General features: G+C 46.2%; 1 protein-coding gene across 3 annotated transcripts in view; it reads right to left on the bottom strand.

The window, feature by feature from the left end:
• Positions 1-24353, bottom strand: part of LOC119963269 (tolloid-like protein 1) — a 484046-nt gene that overhangs the window by 85804 nt on the left and 373889 nt on the right. For all 3 annotated transcript variants that reach the window (XM_038792118.1, XM_038792119.1, XM_038792120.1), the window contains 3 exons: positions 23216-23411; positions 19079-19204; positions 12855-13015 (listed from right to left, as the gene is read on the bottom strand). In XM_038792118.1, the coding sequence (XP_038648046.1) occupies positions 12855-13015; positions 19079-19204; positions 23216-23411 (483 nt within the window). The remainder of the gene's footprint in view (positions 1-12854; positions 13016-19078; positions 19205-23215; positions 23412-24353) is intronic.

Raw genomic sequence — 24353 nt, 5'->3', positions numbered from 1 at the left:
GACCAACTTGTTCCAGGACCTGGTTGAGGCCAACAGCCAATAGATCAGGGGGAGGGGACCCACACGGGAGCCACCGGGACCACAGGGAACAGACAGGGAAGGGGTGGGGGGTGGGGCGAGGCCAGAGAAAAGGGAAGGGGAGGCTGAAAAAACAGCCGATACAGAGTTCATGAGGCCTAGAACAGGACCACAAGCAATTGAACCCCCAAAGAAACGCTGAAAAAAGGATTGGGAGGTGTGGAGAAGGGGGTGAAGCCAATCAACATATGTAAATAACAGATAACTGCCCATTGTACAATAAGCAACCCAGGATGTGAAGTCGTTGGCTGGACCAGCATTTATTGCCCATGCTTGAGGGCATTTAAGAGTTACCATATTGCTCTGGGTCTGGAGTCATGTGTAGGCCAGACCAGGAAAGGATGGTGGATTTCCTTCCCAAGATTACTGAACCAGATGTCTTTTTTCCGACAATGGTTTCATGGTCATCATTTTTATTCCAGATCTTTGTTATTGAATTCAAATTCCACCATCTTCCCTGGCGAGATTCGAACGGGGTCCCCGGAGCATTAACCCTGGATTTCTGGATTATTAGTCCAGTGACAATATCACTACGCCACTGCCTCCCCATAATTGTTGCATGTGTATTTACATTTTCTCCTTGGAAACTGGTTAATCGTCTGGGTTACTCTCCTTTCCAATCACTGTATATTTTATTCTACAACAATGCTGCATGAAACACTTTCCCTCAAACTTTCACTCCAATTATACTGTAATCAAGCAAAATACATTTAAAATGCAACGATAATGATAATTTCATCAACTACTCCACTATAATCTCACACATAAACACAAAAGAGGCCACACTGCAATCATAAACCCGGAAACCTAAGCGAGGATTTTATGTTCACTTGCGGGCAGGTTTGCAGATGGCAGGGGAGGCCTTAAAATTCATCAGATGGCCTCACAACCAGGCTCCTGGCCCACCCCATCCTCTCTGCAATTTTACGGATCCCCCATCCTTACCCTTTTTAAGACTTGTAAGTGACTAATTAAGGGTTGTTTCCTACTTCATTTCAATTTTCATGCTTGTGGGTGGGTTCAGGGGTTCGGGGTGGAGGTGAGGAGGGGGGTGCCTGGAAAGTGATCCTGTTCAGGCCTTGGTCTGCTGTGGGGGCAAGTGGGGGAAGGATACCTCCATCAAGCCTCCTTTCAACGTCGGGTGTTGTCCACCCCACTAGGTTCGAAAACCTTGGAGGAGAGCCCCGAGAATGCCACCGTGATAGTCGTGTTACAGCTGTTATCCCCACTCTGCACCAGCGCAGATGCACGCACCAAGGTGGGAAATGTTGGTGGTCGGGCTTCTGGGGCACAATCACCACACTTCTGCTAATATACACCAGGTGAAGGCAGGAACCCTCAGACAAGACAACAGTTGGAGCTCTGCTGGATCCCAGGACCCGGCTGGGTCCCAGGCTTATGCTGAGCCTGTGGAAGAGACCAGCCGAGAGCTGATGGAAACATTAGGGCGCAGCCGGGACATTAGAGGGAGATGTCAGCATCACTCCAGCAGATCCATAACTGCTTGGAGGAGTCCCAGAGGCTGCAGACGTTGGAGATGTGGCAGGCAATGTATAGCACTGAGGCCAATGCTGCTAGGGTGGTGACTGCAGTGGAGAGCCTGGTGCACGACTACGGCACCATTAGTGAAGGTGCCCAAGGCATCATGCAGTCGTGACGGCCATGGCTGAGGGTCTCAGCAGAATGTTCAACTCACTTGGGGATGTGACCCAGTACCAGGTTGACTTTGATGTGGTTCTGGGGGACATGTCCTGCTCTCTGAGCCGAGGCGCTGTGGAGCTTATCCCAGTCAGGCATTGCCGAGGTGCTGCAGAGCATGTCCCAGTCACTGAGGAGCATTGCCAAGGGCGTCAACACGATGGTGCAGACCATGGAGAACTGCCTGGGCTGGCAGAGCCAGATGATGCAGGCGCAGCCAGGGCTCAGGCCAGCTGCCCCAAACTGAACCCAGTGCCCTATGGGCATCAAGCGGGAGGAGGTGGCGCCAGGTGCCAACCCAGAGCCGTCCCATGGCATGGCAATGGTGGCCACCAGCTCCCCTGTGTTCCACCCCTCTCACAAGGCCGTGTCTCACAGACAGCACATAGGACAGGGGGGCATGGCTGTGCCACTAACAAGTGAGACGGGGCCCTCCGGAGCCTTGGAGCCCCCAGAGGATGCCCAACAGGGGCATTGAAGGCCATGGGATGAGGTAAGCAGCTTTCTGCCTCCACCTCTGATGTGCATCCTGGGGACACACCTAAATGCAGTGGTAGAGCTAGGAAGGCTCTACCACTGATCACTGAGGGTACTGGGGAAGTGGTGAGGGTTGGGGACGGGGAAGCACCATCAGGAGGGTGGGGAATTGTAAGACACAATAAAGACCTTTGTGCAGAACTAGTATGATGCCTCTGTCACTTTCTTCCACAATGCATGCCGACCTTCAAACACTTGGCCCATCTCTCCAGGCATTCCCCCCCCCCCCCCCCCCCCCCCCCCCCCCCCCCCCCCCCCCATGGCACTCACTCACCCTCCAGCCTGGGACATGTCCCCGGAGCTGTATCCAATCCCTTGGGTGTTCATATGTTGGCTGCTGCATGTTTGGTGTTGTCTCCCACAGTGTTCAAGCACAGTATCCATGCATCAAGGTATGATTGGGATACTAAGATCCACTTAGACATAAACATAGAATTTACAGTGCAGAAGGAGGCCATTTGGACCACCGAATCTGCACCAGCCCTTGGAAAGTGCATCCCCCTTAAGCCCACACCTCTGCCCCATATCCGTAACCCAGCAACCCCAGCCAACCCCTTTGGACATTAAAGGTAATTTAGCATGGCCACACTTGGGTTGTGTGAAGTGCTCACTTAACCACGATTGCCATTCCCTAATAGCAATAGCCTTTAGCCGCACGGTCAGGGGCCTCAGCAGTCGATGGGGGTTATGGGTGGCTGGTGGGGCAGATGGGCAGGGACAGGGGTTGTCACCAGAACGGGTAAATGACCCAGGGTTGGCATAGTGCTGCTGCACATGGTTGGTCCTCCAACGCCTCCCCCGAACCCTCCCATGGCGGCCGACCCATGCGGAGGGACCCCACCCCCAACCGAGCACTGGAGTGGCTAGCCCTTGCCCCTGGGCTCTTTGCCTGTGAGCGAAGATTGCTACTCACCTCCTCAGGTACCCACAGAAACCCTTCCACCAGGTTCACGTTTTTAAAAAGGAGTTCTAACCAGCTCTGCCATGATGAGGTATCCTTCCCCCACTTGCCCCCAGAGCAGACCAAGGCCTCAACAGGATCACTTTCCAGGCACCCCCCTCCTCACCTCCACCCCGAACCCCTGAACCCACCCACAAGCATGAAAATTGAAATGAAGTAGGAAACAACCCTTAATTAGTCACTTCCATCACGGGAGGCCGCTGGAAATGGGGTGGCCCCTGTTAATTGTATGGAAATAGGGCTTAAGTGGTGAGAATTTGTTGTCGCCACACTACGGCGAGATCTGCTTTCGTCTACCAGAGCAGGCCGACTGTTTGGCGTTTGGTGCGGTTCCTGTTTTCTGCCTCTCCTGCTATTCACCGGCATCGTAATACTCATTTGAGCGAGAGCGCAACAAGGCCAGAGAATCGTGTCCTATGTTCTCCAAGCGGAGACTAATTACCTAGGATTTGCGCTCGTGCTGGGAGCGGGAATCCAGAGAGGATTCACTATCCCTTCCCATGCATAACAACGCATGGCGGAGATTGCATGGGATTCCCTCGTGATTCCCGCTATCAGACCGCCATTTTAAGTGGTCAGCCCGATAGTGAGGTTCAGCGACAGGGTCCCATCCCTGCCACAATACAATTCCCCCCACCACAGTACGAGGGTGACCCGACACCCCCTCCCGACTGATCCCCACCATAAACTCCACCGCCCCCCCATTACAGAGGCAGAAAGAGCAGCTGTTGCAAATTCCTAGAAAGTGAAAACCATATCAACTGGGTTTAAACCCGCTCATTTCTTTGATCTGCAAGTCTTTTATTCACATCATGGGAAATTGGTTTTACTCAGCTGTGATTGACAACTTGCACGCAGCCAGCTGTTTGGATTGTTTAATTTCACTTTCGCGTTTTCTCTGCAGAAAGCACATAACTGCTTTTCATGTGGTCCAAGACCTGTCAATCTAATCTAATCTAATAATCTTTATTGTCACAAGTAGCCTTACATTAACACTGCAATGAAGTTACTGTGAAAATCCCCTAGTCGTCACATTCCGGCACCTGTTCGGGTACACAGAGGGCGAATTCAGAATGTCCAATTCACCTAAAAGCACGTCTTTCCAAGCTATTCCATCTCTTGCTTGTTCACTGTTCTGAATCACATCATGTCATCATCTGACTTAGAAAAGGGTGGGAAAACCAGTTCTTATAGTATCTGACTGTGAGCCATCTAGTGTTGAAATGACTGTACTATATTTACATACATTGATCATGTATGTTGATATCTGAATATCACTACAGTGACAAGTGAGCTGGCTGGTTGGGTCAGGAGGAGAGGAGCCAATTCCAGAGGAAAGTCTCGTTTGGGCCAGCAGCAGGCTAAAGATTGGTCAGGGATTCATTAAAAAAAAGTTTTCTGAACTTGTTAGCCTTTACAAATGGGTGGATTGTGAACAATCTGCCGATTTGTGGATGAAAATTCCATTTGGTGGTCCTAGGACCCCAGTTTTCATAAGTGCATGGGCTCCCCCCGTGGTGGGCAACTCGCCAATTCACAAGCCCACCTAAAATTGTCATCAGGCAAGGTAATCAGTAATCAATGGAGCAATCAAGGAGCACCTCTTAATATAAATTGATGAGCGTGTTTGTTTTTTCCAGATCATCAGGAGGCAATGTGAAATCGCCTTAAAAGATATAAGCAAATTACTGCGGAAGCTGGAATCTGAAACAAAATCAGAAAATACTGGACAATTGCAGCAGGTCTGACAGCATTTGTGGAGGGAGAAGGGAGCTATCGTTTTGAGCCTGGATGACTCGCCTTAAAAATGTTTGTTGTGGACACTGGGAGGGACCCAAACAGACAGTAAGGAGAAAGAATGAATCTGTTCACGGGGAAACAGAAAAAGGAACAGTCATGGCTGCAAGAAGGAAAGATTATTGCTGTGCTTTATTTGAGGGGGATGGGGGCAGCAGGTGTAGAAGAACCTGTTTACAAACTTGGTGGAGAGAGAGAGAGAGAGAGAGAGATGTAAGCTAATATGGGTTTAGCAAGCCCGGATAATGAAACAGCAAATCCTGTAACTTTCTGTGGGCAAGAACATGAAAGTGAACTGGTTTTGAATAAATTCTAGGTTTTCTACTTGGCTTTGCACTCTGGAATTTGAGGCAGCCAGTGTAAAATGCATCTTATTACTGCTAACATTAACCACAATTGGATCAATTATGGAAACAAAAACTAGCAGGCAGTATTACTGCCTGTATTAAAGTATTACTTAGCACTTTCCCCATCTGAACCAACCGAACATCACACATCACAGGCAGTATTTTTTGGTCCCCTGCGGTGGGTTGGCGGGTAAGTGGGGGGCATAAAATTAGGCATGATAACATGAGCATCTTTGCTGGCACCTATCCACTGCCTCTGGCCCTACCACAACTTTGTATGGTGGTGCGGGAAGCATCACGTGGCCAATCAATTGCCACTTAAGTGCTTCTTCCTGGTCCCCCACAACTTATCATGCAACTAGTGGAGGAGAGAGCCAAGTTAGAAACCAACTAGGTCCTATTCCAGGGCCTCCAGGCAGGAAGAGTTGGGGTCTTTACAGGCCCAGGAGAACACCTCCCACGGTCAGAACCCCCCCCATGGATTTCCCTTCCTTCCTTTCATCCCACCCCCACAGTCCATGTATCCCAGGGGTGGGCAAACTACGGCCCGAGGGCCGCATGCGGCCCGCCAAAGGTATTTCTGCGGCCCACCAAGTCATTAAAAAAAAAAAAAAAAAATTTTATTTTTTTTTAAGGTTAATGGGGGGGGGCGGGGCTGTTGGGTTACTTACTGGTATAGGGTGGATACGTTGACTTGAGTAGGGTGATCATTGCTCGGCACAACGTCGAGAGCCGAAGGGCCTGTTCTGTGCTGTACTGTTCTATGTTTCTATATGAGGCGCCCAGAATCATAACCGGGTGAAGTAATTATTTTACTTAATATACTATGCGGCCCTTTGTGAATTGTGAATTTCTGAATGTGGCCCTTGCACGGAAAAGTTTGCCCACCCCTGATGTATCCTGACTCCCAAACTCCAATACTAGTTGTGCTGAAACCACCACTCAACACCCTATGTCACCCCACCTTACTTCTCCATCTGACTCCAAGGATAATCTTTGTCAAGGACTGGGTGAGTCCCAGCAGTAGCCACCACTCCCAGTGGCACTGCTGAGGCCAGAGAGTTTCTGGTTATCTGATTAGCCCTTTCATCGTGAGCTCACTGTGGTTTGTTTATCTGTGATTAACTTCAATACTTGGAGATGCTGCAATTTACTCAGAAATATAAGTCCTTTGCCAAATGACTGAGATTACACATTATCAAGAAATCCATCATCCACCATTGCTTTTAGCACAAATCCATTAGTATCCCAGAATTCATCCCCTGAACTCTTCAAAGTAGTTACATCTCTCCTCGTATTCAGACGCCTGCTAAAAATTCACCTCTTCAGTCACCTGCTTTAATTCTTCCAGCAAGGCCTGCTCAGAATTTAAAACCCCTTTGCATCTGTCTTGGGATGTTTTGCTATCATAATAGCACTTTTATTCTTGTTGTTGATTCCATCAGATCTCAGTGGAGCCATAGGGAATTTGGACAATTTGCAACATATGTAATCAGCATCACTAGTTAGTCAGTTGACGGTAGTTTGACCATTCTCCCCAAGTTCAATCAATAGTAATGTAATTCCATTGTCAAGACTAAGTATTATTGATTTGGGGAATACAGTTGTTAATTATATCAGGACACCTTGATTCAAAGCTTAACTGCAAATAAAGTAGCCATTTGACTGCTGAGCAATTGTTGTCCCACTTGATTGGTGACAGTTCAAAAGTAGGAGGATCAAGAATATTCCTATAATCTTGAAATAATTGTTCAAAATAGGAATACTTGATGCTTAGACAAAGGGGAGGCAGTGGTCCAGTGGTATTGTCACTGAACTCATAATCCAGAAACCTGAGGTGGGGACCTGGGTTCGAATCCCATCCTGACAGATGGTGAAAACCAAATTCAATAACAATCTGAAATGATTACCATGAAACCATCATCGATTGTTGTAGAAACCCATCTGGTTGACTAATGACCCTTAGGGGTGAAAATTAGATATCCTTGCCCTGGCTTATTGCTTACAGCCAGGGCTACGGTGGAAGAATCAACCCAGTCTGGTCTTCTATGTTCAAGCTGGAAGATACTTCCTCATAGCTACTCACCCTAAAATATTCCAGCTGTCTGTATTTAAGGGATAATCAAAGTCACATGTTTAGCTAGCAATTCCCTTCACAAGGTAATTATCATGCACTGTGATGAATAGCACATTGACATGGTGTACATGTGCCTCCCGATTCACATCAATGTGGTTGACTCTTAACTGCCCCCTCAAGGGGAAATTTGGGATGAGCAATAAATGCTGGCCCAGCTGACGATGCTCATGTCCCATAAAATATTCTTTGAAACATTATGGTAATGATATCTGTGACTGTACACTTTATATTATATATTATCCTTTATCTTATTTTTTTTAAAACTCAGCTTCACTGATTTACCACACTTGAAGATTTCAATTATTTTCGATGAAAGTCATAGGCACAAACAAGAAAAACAAGAAGCATGGAAAGGTGAAAATGGACACACCCATGATCAACTTCACAGAGAGACTTCAAAATCCTAAAGCTACGGTAGCATTGTGGATAGCACAATCGCTTCACAGCTCCAGGGTCCCAGGTTCGATTCCGGATTGGGTCACTGTCTGTGCGGAGTCTGCACATCCTCCCCGTGTGTGCGTGGGTTTCCTCCGGGTGCTCCAGTTTCCTCCCACATTCTAAAGATGTGAAGGTTAGGTGGATTGGCCATGATAAATTGCCCTTAGTGTCCAAAATTGCCCTTAGTGTTGGGTGGGGTTACTGGGTTATGGGGATAGGGTGGAGGTGTTAACCTTGGGTAGGGTGCTCTTTCCAGGAGCCAGTGCAGACTCGATGGGCCGAATGGCCCCCTTCTGCACTGTAAATACTATGATTTTCTATGATCTCGGCAGGAAAGAGGCGGGGGAACCAGCTTGGTCCTATTTACAGATTGGTTTCTCATGGTAGGTGCATGTCTGGATATCTTCAGTGAGGGCAATGATTGCACCCTACTGAAATGTGCCCCATAATAGAACAGCTGAGCTTTATGCATGGAGACTTGGCATTAATGAAAGAGTACACTTGAATTATTTAGCATCTTAAGATAAGGGAAGAAATTATGGAAAGAAAATCTTTTAGTGCACTTGCGTCAAGATAATCACCAACACAGTTGCTGATGAAAAGGAAGATATGTACCACGTTACTGAGTCTTACAACAACAAATCTTGAAAATGAAGACGCAATCAAAAAAATCAAACAAAACAAAAGGAAACAACAAAAGTACTAGGATAGAACAGAAAAAAATCTATCATCGTTACAACAAGGTGATACTGTAAGAGTACAACTTCCAAATGGATGGTCAGGCATGGCGCATGTTATACAGCAGGCAGCTCCACATTCCTATGTAGTAATAACGGAAGAGGGTTCAATCTTGAGGAGAAACCTTAGAGCACTTCTTAAGGTAAAGACGACGCAACCCACATTTCCAAACATCACATTCGATGCAGAGCCACTCAAAGCAACTCCAACAGTATGTCAGGAAGACATAATTCCAGCAACAAACACAGCAACATTGGAACAACACCATGAAGAAGCAATGGAGAATAACCAAACACAACTGCAAGACAAGATTGCATTGAGAAGATCTACACATCTCAGAAAAAAAAGACTTAATTTGTAAAAAAAAATTGTTAACTGATGGACAATAATATTGTGAAACCATGTATAGAATCAACAATCATCGTGTGCTGTAAATATGTTTGAATGCATATCTAAACAACTTCAAAGGAAGGGGGATGTGACAATATGTGGTTTGTGAGGCGAGATGCTGAATAGTCATGTTATCAGGAGCTCTGTAGTTAGTATCACAGTTGTAGTCAATCTGTAATATTTTATATCTTAGCAAGCAAGACAGATTTTTTTTTGCAGTCTAAATAAATTTGCTTTGTTCAAAACAAAGCTTGATGTTCTTTGTGAGACACTACACTTTGAAGCCATCCTCATTAAGAAATCAAAGAACATCACACACAGCTATAATCATGATGGAACCATTGTGGTAGTAAAGCAGAACTAAACACACTGTAAAAAGGTGTTAGCACCATTGGGATTGCAAAGAAAGAGTGGTCCATTAAACAAGGGGCAGGTCAAGTCTGGATTATATACAGGGCAGAAAAACGGAAGCTCTAAAGGCCTTGACAGGCCTTCTTAGCTTCTGGAGTATGACAAACTACTCCTAATGCAAAGAACAAGAAAAAAATACATTTATATAACACTTTACATGACCTCAGGACATCACCAAATGCTTTATAGCCTATGAATTGCCTTTGAAGTACAGTCACTGTTGTTTTGTAGGCAAACATAGCAAACAATTTGTGCTCAGCAAGGTCCCACACACAACCCTAAGATGAATAACAAGTTAATCTGTGTTTTGGTAGTGTTGAGTCAGGGATAATTGTTAGTTAGAGTTCCCTGCTTTTCTTTGAATGGTACCGTTCAATTCTTTACATCTATCCGCAAGGATGGCAATGACCTCAAGATAACATCCAGTCCAAACAACAGAATTTCCACCAGTGCAGCACTCTCTCAAGAATATAACAAATTGGATTTCGGACCTGAAGCGGAGTTTGAATGACAGTTTTCCAGCTTTGAAAGCAAAATTACTACCTTGAAGCCAGGACTGACCGGTACTTTATTCTCATATGAGAAGTGACCAGCACACGACATTGGGAATTCTTTCATTGTATTAGTTTTGTCACTTCTTGCCCAAACTGATGTGTGGGTGACCTCTTGATATCAAGGCAAGAGATAAGTTGATAAGCTGTTAAGATTTGCTAACCACATTACCCTGTCAGTTTTCTGAGAGCAGCACTGACAGTAACAATTTACCTCATTACAGCCTGGGTTCAGACATGGGCAAAAGAGCTGAATGCCATAGGTGAGGTGAGAGTGACTGCTTTCACATTAAGGCAGCATTTGACCGAGTATGGCATCAAGGAGCCCTAGTTAAAATGAAGTAATTGGGGATCATGGAGAAACTCTCCGCTGGTTGGAGTCATATCTGGCACAAAGGATGTCGTGGTTGGAGGTCAATCATATCAGCTCTAGGAGATCACTGCAGGAGTTCCTCAGAGTCATGTCCTAGGCCCAACCATCTTCAGCTGCTTCATCAGTAACCTCTCTTCCATCGCAAAGTCAGAAGTGGCGATAGTTCGCAGATGACTGCACAATGTTCAGCACCATTCACTGCTCCTCAGATAATGAGGTGTCCATGTCCAAATGCAGCAAGACCTGGATAATATCCAGGCTTGGGCTGACAAGTGGCCAGTTACGTTCACAAGTGCCAGACAATGAACATCTCCTACAAGAGAGGATCTAACCATCACCCCTTGACATTCAATGGCATTTCCATCGCTAAATCCCACACAAGGGGCAGCACGGTTGCACAGTTGCTTCACAGGTCCAGGGTCCCAGGTTCGATTCCCGGCTTGGGTTACTGTCTGTGCGGAGTCTGCACATTCTCCCTATGTCTGCATGGGTTTCCTCCAGGTGCTCCGGTTTCCTCCCACAGTCCAAAGATGTGCAGGTTAGGCGGATTGGCCATGCAAAATTGCCCTTAGTGTCCAAAAAGATTGGGTGGGATTACTGGTTTACGGGGATAGGGTAGAAGTGTGGGCTTAGGTAGGGTGTACTTTCCAAGGGCCGGTGCAGACTTGATGGGCTGAATGGCCTCGTTCTGCACTGTAAATTCTATGAATCAATATCCTGTGAGTTAGCATTGATCAGAAAGTGAACTGGACTAGCCATATTAATATTGAGGCTACCAGGGTGGGTCAACACCCCCCCCCCCCCCCCAACCAAGCCTGCTCACCATCTACAAGGCACAAGTAAGGGGTGTAATGGAATACTCTCCACTTGCCTGGATGAGTGCAGGTACAATAACACTCAGGAAGCTCGACAAAGCAGCCCACTTGATTGCAACCCCTTCCACAAGCAGTTAAACCCTCCACCACCGGCGAATAGTGGCAACCATCTGTGCGATCTCCAAGATGGGCTGCAGGAACTCGCCAAGGTTCCTTTGGCACCACCTTCCAAACCAACAACCACTACCATCTAGAAGGACAAGAGCTGCAGATACCTGGGAATCTCAGCAGCTGGAGGTTCTCCTCCAATCACTTAGAATCCGACTTGGAAATATATCGCCTGTCACAATATTCACTGTAAGAAGTCTTACAACACCAGGTTAAAGTCCAACAGGTTTGTTTCAAACACGAGCTTTCGGAGCAGTGCTCCTTCCTCAGGTGAATGAGGAAGGAGCAGTGCTCCGAAAGCTCGTGTTTGAAACAAACCTGTTGGACTTTAACCTGGTGTTGTAAGACTTCTTACTGTGCTCACCCCAGTCCAACGCCGGCATCTCCACATCATGGGTACAATATTCACTGTCACTGGGTCAACTTCCTGGAAATCCCTCCCCATCAGGGAGTGTGTGTACCTACACCTCAGGGACTGCAATGATTCAAGAAGGCCACTCACCAGCAACATCTGAAGGGCAACTGGGGATGGGCAATTAATGCTAGCTTACCAGTGAAGCCCACATCCCGTAAATGATTATTTTAAAAACCCACAAATCCTCCCAGATAAGAAAAAATATTGTATGGATTTGGAATGCCAAAGAACACTAGAAAGAGCAGGGAAAACTTGAGACATTTTTAACTTTAAACATAAAATAAAGTCGCCTGCAACCTATGCAGCAAAGCTCAAGTCATCGGAAGACCAGAGATCTCTTTCTCACTGGACCAAGACTACAAACTATCAATTCCTGCAGACAGGTGCCACCTTTTCCCAATATTACTCCAGTTGATCCTCTGTACAATGCTGGTAAGCATTAAGTAGCTAGGTAATTTCATATATTTGATCAGCACCACAAATTCTTAACAGAAGTAAAGGATCCATACTCATAGGCCCGGATTTTCCTGAAGACTGCCTGAAATACAGGGTACAGGATGGATACGCGGTTTGAGTAGGGTGATCATTGTTCGGCACAACATCGAGGGCTGAAGGGCCTGTTCTGTGCTGTATTGTTCTATGTTCTATGTTCTATGAAATAGATATTGGCATTTTCCAGACACATCCAAGAGGCATGTGCTGTTTGTGCCAAGTTTCCATAATCAGCTCATTTGCTTCACTTAACACTCAGATAAATCTGAGTCCAGTTAACATATTTCAGAAACAATTAAATCAACAATTGGTTATTTGGTTGTCATCGTCATGGTCACAATATTATATACTGCATCTTAGAAAATTTATGATGTTTCACAAACACAGACTGCAATATACTTCATATATTTTTTTTTAAAAACTGCTTTATCAGCTCATGTCTGTTATTTGGATCTAGCTAAAATTAGGAGCTTTCATTTTGTGATCTGACAACTTTTAAGGTACTTACATCATTGCCTTCTAATTCGAAAAATTCAAACTGCATAGAGATTCTGTATTGTGTAGGAGCCACAACTTGCCAAACACAGTTCTTATTCGGAGGGTATTCTTTAGGCCAGCCTGGTGTAGTGATCGTTCCGTTTAGCTTTGACAAGAGTCCTCCACAGGCAGCTAAAATTAAAATCATTAGATTTAATTACTAAATGTGAGTTTCTATATAACAGAATTGGTATAAGTATAACAGCTAGCCTGAAATATCAAACATGTTTTCAAATGGCTGAGTAGCATGTCACTAATGGTAAAATGGATATGCAATACAAATTATCTTTGACACAATTCTCAATTAATGATTTAATATGATAATTTGATTAAGACCCTGATAGTTTAAATGCTTCTGCAGGTAGGCCAGTGGGGCTAGTTTTGGATTGGTCAAGCAAAGAGCCTGCATAGACATGATGGGATGAATGGCCTCCTTCAGCATTATAAATCTCTGAAACAAATGAACTACTTGGTATGGTACAAAGTCAGATAGGTTGTGAAGGTGCCACATTCAATTCATGATGGATTAACTGATTACAGCTGAGGCAGTAATAGAGATATTGAAGCATGCTTCATTATTCCTGGGACAAGAAGAAGTAGAAATTAGGGCCAGGATTCTCCGACCCCCCGCCGGGTCGGAGAATCCCCAGGGGAGACGCAAATCCCACTCCGCCACCCCACCATTGGCTGCCCTATTCTCCGGCGCTGTTTTTCAAGGCCGTTGACAGCACCCCTCTGGTGATTCTCCGGGCCCTGGTGGGCCGAGCGGCCGTCCAGTTTTGGCCATTCCCACCGGTGTGAATCACTCACCTCACGCACGGCAGGACATGGCAGAAAAGTGTGCAGGGGGGGGTCCTCGGGAGCTGCGGGGGGGGGGGGGGGGGGGCACGGTGGCCTGGCCCGCAATCAGGGCCGGTCTGCGTATGCGCGAGATCACGTCGGCCGTTCCATGCACGTGTGAACTCGCACCAGCCCTTTGGCGCCGGCTAGTGTGGCGCCAACCCCTTCGCCGTCCACCTAGCCCCCGAAAGTTCCGAAAATTTCTCGCTTTGACGGGCTGTAGACGCCGGAGTGGTTGCCGCCGGTTTTGCTGCCGGCGTGGGGACTTAGTCCCCAGAAGGGAGAATCCTGGCCCAGTAGTCTGGGTTACTCTCCATTGACTGTTGCTCTAAGTGTAGTAGCGTTTATAACAATTAGCCATGATGCCCTTTGATGGAACTGCCCACCAACACTCTCCATTCAGAACACAGTTGAACCGTGGCCATTTGGATAAATCATAAGTTGCATTCTGTGCAGTCCTGCACCACCACCATAGCTTCAAATGCAGGCAGAGGCACAGTGCCTCTATCTCACCATCAGTCACTGTTTTCAGGACAGAAACATATATAGAAACATGAAAAATAGAAGCAGGAGGAGGCCATTCGGCCCTGTGAGCCTGCTCCGCAATTTTTCATGATCATGGCTGATCATCAAGTTCAATACCCTGATCAACTCTTCCCCCATGTCGCTTGATCCCTTTAGCCCAAGAACCAGATCTAATTCCTTCTTGAAATTACACAATGTTTGGATTTGCATTTTGTTTATTGTCACGTGTACTGAGGTACAGTGAAAAGTATTTTTGTGCGAGCAGCTCAACAGATCATTAAGTACATGAAAAGAAAAGAAAAAAAAAGAAAATATGTAATAGGGCAACTCAAGGTACACAATGTAACTACATAAACACCGGCATCGGGTGAAGCATACAAGGGTGTAGTGTTAATGGAGTCAGTCCATAAGAGGGTCGTTAAGGAATCTGGTAACAGCGGGGAAGAAGCTGTTTTTGAGTCTGCTTGTGCGTGTTCTCAAACTTTTGTATCTCCTGCCCGATGGAAGAAGTTGGAAGAGTGAGTAAGCCGGGTGGGAGGTGTCTTTGATTCTGCTGCCCGCTTTCCCCAGGCAGTGGGTGGTGTAGACAGAGTCAGTGGATGGGAGGCAGTGTTTTGGCCTCAACTACTTTTTGTGATAGTGAATTCCACCTATTGACCACTCTCTGGGTGAAGAAATTTCTCCTCACCTCAGTCCTCTAAAGTTTACCTCTTATCCTCAAACTATGATCCCTAGTTCTGGACTCTACCACCATCGGGAACATTCTTTCTGAATCTACTCTGTCTAATCCTGTGAGAATTTTATAAGTTTCCATAGGATTCCCTCTATCTCTTTTAAACTGCAATGAATATAATCCTAAACACTGTCTTAGGGCGCGATTCTCCGCAAATGCGGAGAGTCGTAAAGGCTGCCGTGAAACTGGCCGTGTTTTACGGCAGCCTCCGCACCCACTCCCGGGACCCGATTCTCCCCCTCGGGCGAGGCTAGCAGCGCGGCATTGGACGGACGGCTCCAACCCGCGCATGCGCGGATGACGTCATCACGCATATGCGTCAAACCCGCGCATGCGCGGGCTGTCATGCCCCTCAGCCGCCCCGTGGACTGATCCTGCGGGGCGGCGGAGGAACAAAGAGTGCGCGGGTATCAGACCCGCTGGCCGCGATCGGTGGGCACCGATCCGTGGTGTGGCCGTGCCAATCGGTGCCATGGTTGTCCGGAACGGCACTTTGCGGCCGTTTTCACGAACGGTGAGAGCAGGTGTGTTTGCGTTCATGAAAACGGCCGTAAAGGCCTGGGAATTCGGCCCATCGGCCAGGGGAGAATCGCTGTTCGCCGTAAAAAACGGCGAGCAGCGATTCGTGTCGTGGGGCGGCCGTGGGGGGAGGGGAGAATAGCCGGAGGTCAGGAAAAATGTCGGGAAGGCCCTCCGCTATTCTCAGACCCGTTGTGGGCAGCGGAGAATCGCGCCCACTGTCTCTCCTCAGAGGACAGTCCTGCCATCACAGGAATTATCCTGGTAAACGTTTTCTGCACACCCTCCATAGCAAGAACATCCTTCCTCAGATAAGGACACCTAAACTGCAGAAAATACTCCAGGTGTGGCCTCACTGATGCCCTGTGCAATTGCAGTAAAACATCTCTATTCCTATACTCAAATCCTCTCACTATGAAGGCCAACATACTATTTGCCTTCTTTACTGCCGGCTGTACCTGTGCGCTTACTTTGAGTGACTGATGCACAAGGACACCGAGATCTTGCTGAGAATCCCCTCACTCAATTTACACCCATTCACATATGACCTGCCTTCCTTTTTTTGCTACTGAAGTGGATAACCTCACACTTATCCAGACTATACTGGTTTAAGGGCTGATAGACTTACATTTAGAGGCTTTACCATGTCTAGTGACACATGAGGCAGACAAATCATGTGCTTATGTCTGTTTCCATGGCTAACTTTTTCTGGAGCAAGTTGTCAACATGTCAACAGAGGCTATAGCTCAGGGGTGGGCAAACTACGGCCCGCGGGCCGCATGCGGCCCGCCAAAGGTCTTTATGCGGCCCACCAAGTCATTAAAAAAAAAAAAACTTTAAATTATTCTTTTAAGGTTAATGGGGGGGGGGCTGTTGGGTTACTTACTGGTATAGGGTGGATACGTTGACTTGAGTAGGGTGATCATTGCTCGGCACAACGTCGAGGGCCGAAGGGCCTGTTCTGTGCTGTACTGTTCTATGTTCTATATGAGGCGCCCAGAATCATAACCGGGTGAAGTAATTATTTTACTTAATATACTATGCGGCCCTTTAAAATTGTGAATTTCTGAATGTGGCCCTTGCACGGAAAAGTTTGCCCACCCCTGCTATAGTTTGAAGGGTGTCATTGCACATCCAGCATGTCTAACCAGGAGACTCTCCCACTCTTACCGCAAACCACAGGCACTTTTCAAGGATTTACAAGTTGATAATCACCCTGTTTTGGCCACGTTACCACCACACTTCCATGGCCATCAAATCCTGGAGTGGGAATCAACCCAGAGCTTCTGGCTCCAAGGGAAGTACATGACACACTGGGCACGATCTTCCCTAAAAGAAAAAAAGACCCCAAGCAAGCTCCTTTAGCCTCGTGTTTCCTGGCACTCGCTGTGTCGAGAAACACATGGGGCGGAATTCTCCACTCCCCACGTGGCATGGGAGAATCGTGGGAGGGCCTCCCGACATTTTTTACGCCCCTCTGGCACCCCCAGCGATTCTCTCCCCCCTCGGCTCGGAAAAATCACCGCTCGCCGTTTTTCACGGCGAACGCCGATTCTCCAAGCCCGATGGGCCGAGCGGCTGGCCCTTCACGCCCGTTTCACCACGGCAGCAACCACACCTGGTCGTTGCATTCGTGAAACGGGCGCCAGATGCCCGTTTGGTGCATCTAGGGGCCCGATTTGGACGGGAGCACCGCGACTGTGCTCACCGATCGTCGGGCCAGCATCCAAAACGGACGCACTCTTTCCCCTCCGCCGCCCGGCAAGATCAAGCTGCCACATCTTGACGGGTGGTGGAGGAGAAAGACGGCACCGCACATGCGTGGGTTCGTGCCGTCTGCGCGCTGATGTCATCCGCACATGCGCGGGTTGGAGCCGGCAACCCGCGCATGCGCGGATTACATCAGAAAAGCGTTGTTTCCGCATCATTTCCGGCGGGACAAGGTCGCGGCCGGGAACGACGGGTGCCCGCTCCTAGTCCCCCTGGGTGGGGGTGAATTAGGTGCGGGGAGCGGGCCCCGAGGCCGTCGTGAAGCTCGGCCGATTTCATGACGGCCATCCCGATTTTTATCGGGAGCGGAGAATACCGCCCATGGCTATTCAAAGCGAGGTGCTGGAACAGAGAATACACAGCTGTGATCGCACATAGCCCCGCTTTTTACAATGATGAGCTCCGCTCGCTGGAATTCCCTATTGTAGCGAGAGATCAGGACGCCATTTATAAATGGCGCCCCGATCTCGGAGACCCACAAAAAAATGCATGCTCCCCCTCCCCAGCCAAAATGCAACATGGGAGTGCCTCCCCCCCGCACCCCTCCAAACTCACTCTGGGCAACCTCAGCCCAATCATTTGCGCACAAAAAATGCCAGCTTGGCATCTTGGCAGTGCCAGGCTGACACACAGGTGGCAGTGCCAGGGCACCACATTGCCCAACTGGCATGCAGATGGGGGCCTCCGATCCCATTGGAGACCCCGCATTAGTGCCATTCTGTCTGGTCCCCATTTGTGGGGACCAATACCAAACAGCACTCACCCTAAGGACCCCGAGGCAAAGGGATTGAATCCCAAAGCCTCAGGTATGTCGGGAATCTGTAAGGCTTACTGCCTCACTCTAATATGCAGATTTGCCAAAACGTGATCTCGCCCATTGTGGCCGGGATTCACCTTGCAACGCTTTGCAAGAGTGCATTGAATCTGGCGAGGCGTTGTGAGCCACGTAGATCCCAGGAGTGGGGTCTCCCGGCTTTCACCAACCACGCTGCGGCAAGATGCTTGCCCGGCACAGCATGGCCGGAGGATCATGCCACTGTGACCACAAAACCTCCGTTTAAGGTGAGATAACTGATATAAAAATTAGAATTGGTTAAAATTAATATAATTAATCTAGTGCTTACATAGCAAAACAGGGAAATAAACATTCAAAGATTAATGTTTGAGTGATCCTTTTGTGTGCTAAGAAAAATATTTTGGCTCATAATTTCTCTATAGCTGCCAGGAATGGCATTCTATTATCAGCAGAGAGCAGTTACAGATGTGAGAAGCAGCTGTCCTGCCAATTCTTATTCCCTTTTGAGGAGAAAGATGCTTTGTCAAATGATGGGCTGAATTTTCATCCTTGAGTAATGTAGTGGGGATCAGGATAATTCCTGATCATGCCATCCATCCACCCCCTATGGTCCCTCATGCCAAGATATGCACCCTGACCCACCCTTATGGCCCCTCCTATCCTCCATGCCAAGGTATACATCCTGTCCACCTGCTATGACATCTTGTGTCCCAATTTCCACTTCCCTTAAAAAAAAATTCCTTTTTACGTTAAGCAAATAAGAGTGACAATCATCCAGTCCCTTTAAAATATTAATGGCAGAAATTGCAAACATTTGAAATCTCTTTATGTTGTTTAAATAAACATTGTGTAATTAACATCATATATCAGAGAGCCAGAGCTATAATTAAGCATTTTTTTTCCTGGGGCTCAGGTGCTTCAATAATCTAATGGATGTTTGTGCTATCAATTTACAGTATGAAAATTGGAACCCTCATTAAGTTATTTTATACCCATATTTAGTAACTTTTACCTTCACAACTTTTCTTGTCTGCTGCAAGTTCATACCCTGGATCACAGGTACACTTATAACTGCCCAAAGTGTTCACACATTGCTGTTCACAACCTCCATGGTCATGTCTGGCACATTCATCCTCCTCTGTGGAGACAATAAAGAAATTAAAAATAATTGTTAGCAGCCTACATTACTATGCCTGATGTTTTTGGATGGGGTCGTTACTATTGCTTTTTTCTTTGACAGCAGTTCAGTAGATGGAACACACCTTTTATAAATGAAAAAGTTGATAGATTTTTGAATGATAATAAGGCCTACTTGAATGTGAGTAAAGAACATAGATATGACTATCTGAAGTTTCTATGTTCTCTCAATCTCACTGAGTGGAAGATTGAAGTAAACATCCTAGAAATTATGTAAATACCTGTGCAAACCATTTCATAGAATGATACAGCATAGAAGAAGGCCATTCAGCCATTAAGCCTATGCCAACTCTTTGAAAGAGCTATCTAAATAGTTCTACTGCCCTCCTCTTTCCCTATAACCGTATGAATTTTTCCTCAAATATTTATCTTATTTCCTTTTGAAAGTTATTAATTAATCTGCCTACACCACCCTTTCAGGCAGTGCTTTCCAAAAAATATTCTTTTCCTGGCTTTAGTTCCTTTGCAAATCATGTTAAATCTATATTCTCTGGTTACCAACCCTCCTACCACTGGGAATAATTTTACCTTATTCACCCTACAATGCCCTTTATGATTATCTCTATTAAATGTCCCTTTAAGATGAACTATCCAAGCTTTTGTAGTCCTTCCACATACTTGAAGTCCTGCATTGCTGGTACCATTCAAATAATATTTTTCTGCATCCACTCCACAGGCCTTGACATCCATCTGACAGTGCAATGCCCTGAATTGAACACAATGAACCCAAATATTTGCTCAGGACCATGAAGTGGGCAGGGGAGAAGATTCCTAGGGGTCTTGCAGAAACTAAGTGCAGGGAATCTTTTGCATTTCCATGAGATTTCCTGTCTGGCAGCCGATCAAAAAGGTAAGCAGTCAGGTAGCAAATGTCAGAAAGTTTGGGGAGGTCACAAGTGGTAGTTCGAGATCATGAGGGGGTGGAGATAGGCGGACTGACTTAGTGAGCCTGGGAGAAACGCTCTTGCCCCATCTGGCCCACAGGTAGTGCTGTAATGTCATGTGCCCCCCTAACCCACTTAAAGTGAAAAATAGTAAGTTGGAGACAGGCTGGGATCGCATTTGAGATTTTAAAATCTTTTATTACTCACCAGCCTAGATCCACTTCTTTCGGAGTCCAAATTCCACCCTCCCCAATATTCTGCTTGGTTGACAAATTAATGATTTTTAAAGTTAGTCTAATTTCTGGGATTATGTTAAGACATGAGAACAGAGTAATCCAATGAAAATTTAACACTGGCATCCTTTATTTAGAGGCTATTTATGAGTTATGAACATACATACAAAGGATTAAACTACAGTTCCAGGCAATTCAAAAACTCAAGAAGAAACAACTCTCTTTGATGTTTCAGTGGGTAAGAATAATGTGCGGTTGTGCACTGGGTTACAACTGATGAAAATATACTGGGCGGGATTCTCCATTTGCCAATGCCAAAATTGCAAAATGCGTTTGGGCAGAGACTAGGTTCCAACACCAAAATCGCATTTCTCCATCATCTCGACAGTGGCACCAATGCATTCCGGAATGCAAGCACAGTAAACACCGTTTGTATATCATTAGCGGGACCGGCCTGGTATTCTCCGGGATCTCTGCGATTCTTCTCCTCGGATAGGCTGAGTTCCCGATGGCGCTGTTCACTTGTACTTTTAAAAATCGTGAAACCGGCGTGGTAGCTGCTGAGGGAGAGAGAGGAGGTAGGAATCCTCTTAATGGAGAGGAGTGACTGCAGGCTGCTGGACCGGACATTGGCTGGGCTGGCCGGGGTCAGGGGCCCTGCCAGGGTTTGGGGCGGGGGGGAATGGGGGAACAGGTTGAGTGGCCGGGGTGACTACCCACGGGACTGGGGTGGTGTACAGGGATGGACCATCATTTCGGCAGCCATCTTGCTGCACACCCACTCACCACCCACCTTGACCCCTTGTTCTGCAGGCACCGGCCAAATGGGTGCTCCCACCCCCGCACCCCACCCTCCATCACATGCCGTGCAGGTTGCCGTTGACAACGCCAGGACTGGTAGGTCCCACTTGCGGGTCCCCTCGTTTGTCTGAAAACACACGGCGGGTTGGTGGGTTATGTTTGTATTTCACATTTTTGCCATCTGCAGCATTTAAGTTTTGTTTTACTGTTCCATAATGCCTGGAACTATCAAATTTCTTGTTCCAGCGGACATTGTCTGTGTGAATTCACAGATCATTTGACCACAGAGGCATCACACTTTAATTCAAACATGCCCTCATTATTCCCAATCACAAGGTCTCTGAGGCTAATTACAGCAGTCTCATCATTGCCTGACAGAAATCAGTTACCTCATCAAAACAGTGGGTTGTTTTTTTTAACTGATTATTTACAAGGATTTACTCAGTATCGTGAGAATGGTTCTAGTATATGGTAATTCCAAGATATACCAGGACTGGGCAGCACTGTGAAATTCTCCTCCAGAAGGTAAGTTTGAATCTAACGCATGCCGATGGTATAAGCCATTGTTCAGGAGCAGTAGCGGATCAGTTGAAAATGAGTCTGAGCCTACTCTTTGTGAGTTTGGTGATGGATCACAAAACCTAGCACAACACTCAATCTTTGGTGCAGTTTGGGCGTTACTGTGGAGCACATTGCTGGTGTAGAGCTATGGCAAGCTTTACTTTGCATTTCCCTATGCTACACCCAGCCTTAGAAGCATTTGATACTGATGGCCAGAAATAAAAAGAGGAATTAGTTCTTCCCCTATCAATGACATTCCCCCAATTTTAAAAGCAAAATGAAATAAATCTTAATCCCAATAACTGCACACTGGTAACAGGTGGGATGTTTATTTAAGGCTGAAGTTAAAAAGCATATTGTTGGAAACGTTGGATGGAATTCCATGCCCCAAAATTGACTGTGATTGTTAATGAAGGGGATTGGGAGGGGTGGGGGGGGGGGGGGGGGGGGAGGGGGGGGGGGGATGGGGAGGCAGGTTGGAACATGGGCTAGAAAACCCAGAAATCTGGTTCACTAAATATTTTGGCATTTTAACTCTGTTCTTGGGGTAAGTATAATATCGGTGGGATTTGATTCTGTCGGGGGTATCTGATCGCTGATCATGGCCTGTTCCCCAAGCCTGGGATCAGTAATACTTGGGAGCCCAGGGAAAGCACTTATGCTCCTCCTGGACCACAAGCAGTTCTGTGAAGGTACATACCGCTTCATGAAGTTGTTGTTGCCTTCCCTGAGCTGCTGCGTATCCTGAGGCCTGGGAAACCCAGTTAGTCAGGGTTAAACCTGGAAGGTTACATCTTAGGCATTCCAACTAGTTGGACAAGCCACCTTCCTGTCCCACCTCTGTTAAAGCCAAAAGTGGTGGGGCTGGAGGAGGGATGGAGGCAGGTTGGAGGTTTTAAATTTCTTTATAGCTCCAACTCACCCACTTTTGGTAGTTAAAATCACCCTATTTGCCTCGGGTCCCTCTATTATTCCTGACCGGGAACTGGGTAGCTTAGGTGGCTAGCAAGTGGTTCGGAATAATGCAAACAGTATGGGTTTGATTCCTGTTCCAACTGAGGTAGACCTAGCCTCTGCCTTAAGTTTGGAAGGCAATGCCAAACCACCACTGGGGGAAAAGACTGCCAAGAAGATAACTAGATGAAACATTATCAGACAATAAGCCAAGGACTCATTTTATACTAGCAAAAGAAAAATATTACGTTATTGAGCTCTCCCTTTGATTACATTACAATATACTTACAATTTTAAGAAGGCTTAATCAAATAACTATTCAAGAATTTGTTTCCCACATACTTGTCCACCTGCAAAGACAGCTCAGCAGTTTTTAAGATTGAAATACTTGCATTTCTTGGTTATTTTTGCAATCAGTTATATTTTGCTTCCTGTATATAATTAGACAAAGTTATTAAGAATGCTACCTAGGCTATATTTATTGCATCTTACACTACTCTGGATTTTGCCTATTCGTACCTTTAAAAAAGTTTGCTGCAAATCCTGCTTTATTAACTGTTCCATCAGAAACAAACTTCATCCAGAGAGTATTAGAAGTAGATTTGATGTCTTCTGGTTTGTCGTAGCCACAGAAACGCCCAATTAAAGGACTGTTTTCATTATTGCCATTTCGGACTTCTAAATAGTCATAGGCACAATTGTCATGTCGCTCAACCTATGACAGAATAAGGAAAATATTTTACTCATTTTTGTACAAGAAAACCAGGACTTATTTTAAAAGTGAATGAGCAATATCTATGAACCAAATAAAAATGGATTGGTTTTCATTGAATCTTGGAACAGCACAACGGAGAAGGCCATTTGGCCCATCAGGTCTGCATCATCTCTTTCGAAAAGAAGTTTATTACCCCACTCTTTCCTATATCCCTGATTTTTTTCTTTCTTCTTCAGGTATTTCAGTTTCCTTCTATTGCAGGCTCTGAGTGAGTCTGTTTCCATCATCCCATAAACAGTACCTTCTAAATCCTAACCACACATGTTGTAAAATAAGTTTTTTTCTCAGATCATCTCTGGTTGTTTCAACAATCATCTTAAATCTGTGTCCTCTTGTTATAGACCTTTCAGCCACTGAAATAGTTTCTCCTTATTTACTCCATCTAAATCATTCATGATTTTAACTATCTTTATTAAATCTCCTCTTAGTCTTCTCAACTTTAATAAAAACAATCACAGCTTTTGTACTTTAGTCACATAACTCCAATCCTTCATTCCTGGAACAATTCTAGTTAATCTCTTCTGTACTCTCTCCAAAGCCTTCACATCCTACCCAATGTGTGGTCCGCAGTATTGGCCACAATACTTCAGCTTACAAACAGTTGTTTTATAAGGATTTGGATGACTTATTCAATTTTGTGCTCTATGCCTCTAATTATAAAGTCCAAGATCCCACACATTTTATCAATTGCCATCTTCAAAGATTTGTGAAGAAACACCCCTAAGTCTCTTTGTTTTTGCACCTCTTTCAAAATTGCACCATTTAGCATATATTGGGCTGGGTTTTCACAGAGGCAGATATTGGCAGAGCCCAAGCATTCGTTATTCTGCTTAAACAGCTGTGCCTAAGGGAAAACATTGCGTGATTGACAACTCTTGATAT

The sequence above is a fragment of the Scyliorhinus canicula genome, chromosome 3 (genome assembly GCF_902713615.1).
Source record: "Scyliorhinus canicula chromosome 3, sScyCan1.1, whole genome shotgun sequence".
Classification (NCBI taxonomy): Eukaryota; Metazoa; Chordata; class Chondrichthyes; order Carcharhiniformes; family Scyliorhinidae; genus Scyliorhinus; species Scyliorhinus canicula.
The sequence above is the reverse complement of the archived record's forward strand: the minus strand, read 5'-3'. Positions and strand labels throughout refer to the sequence as shown.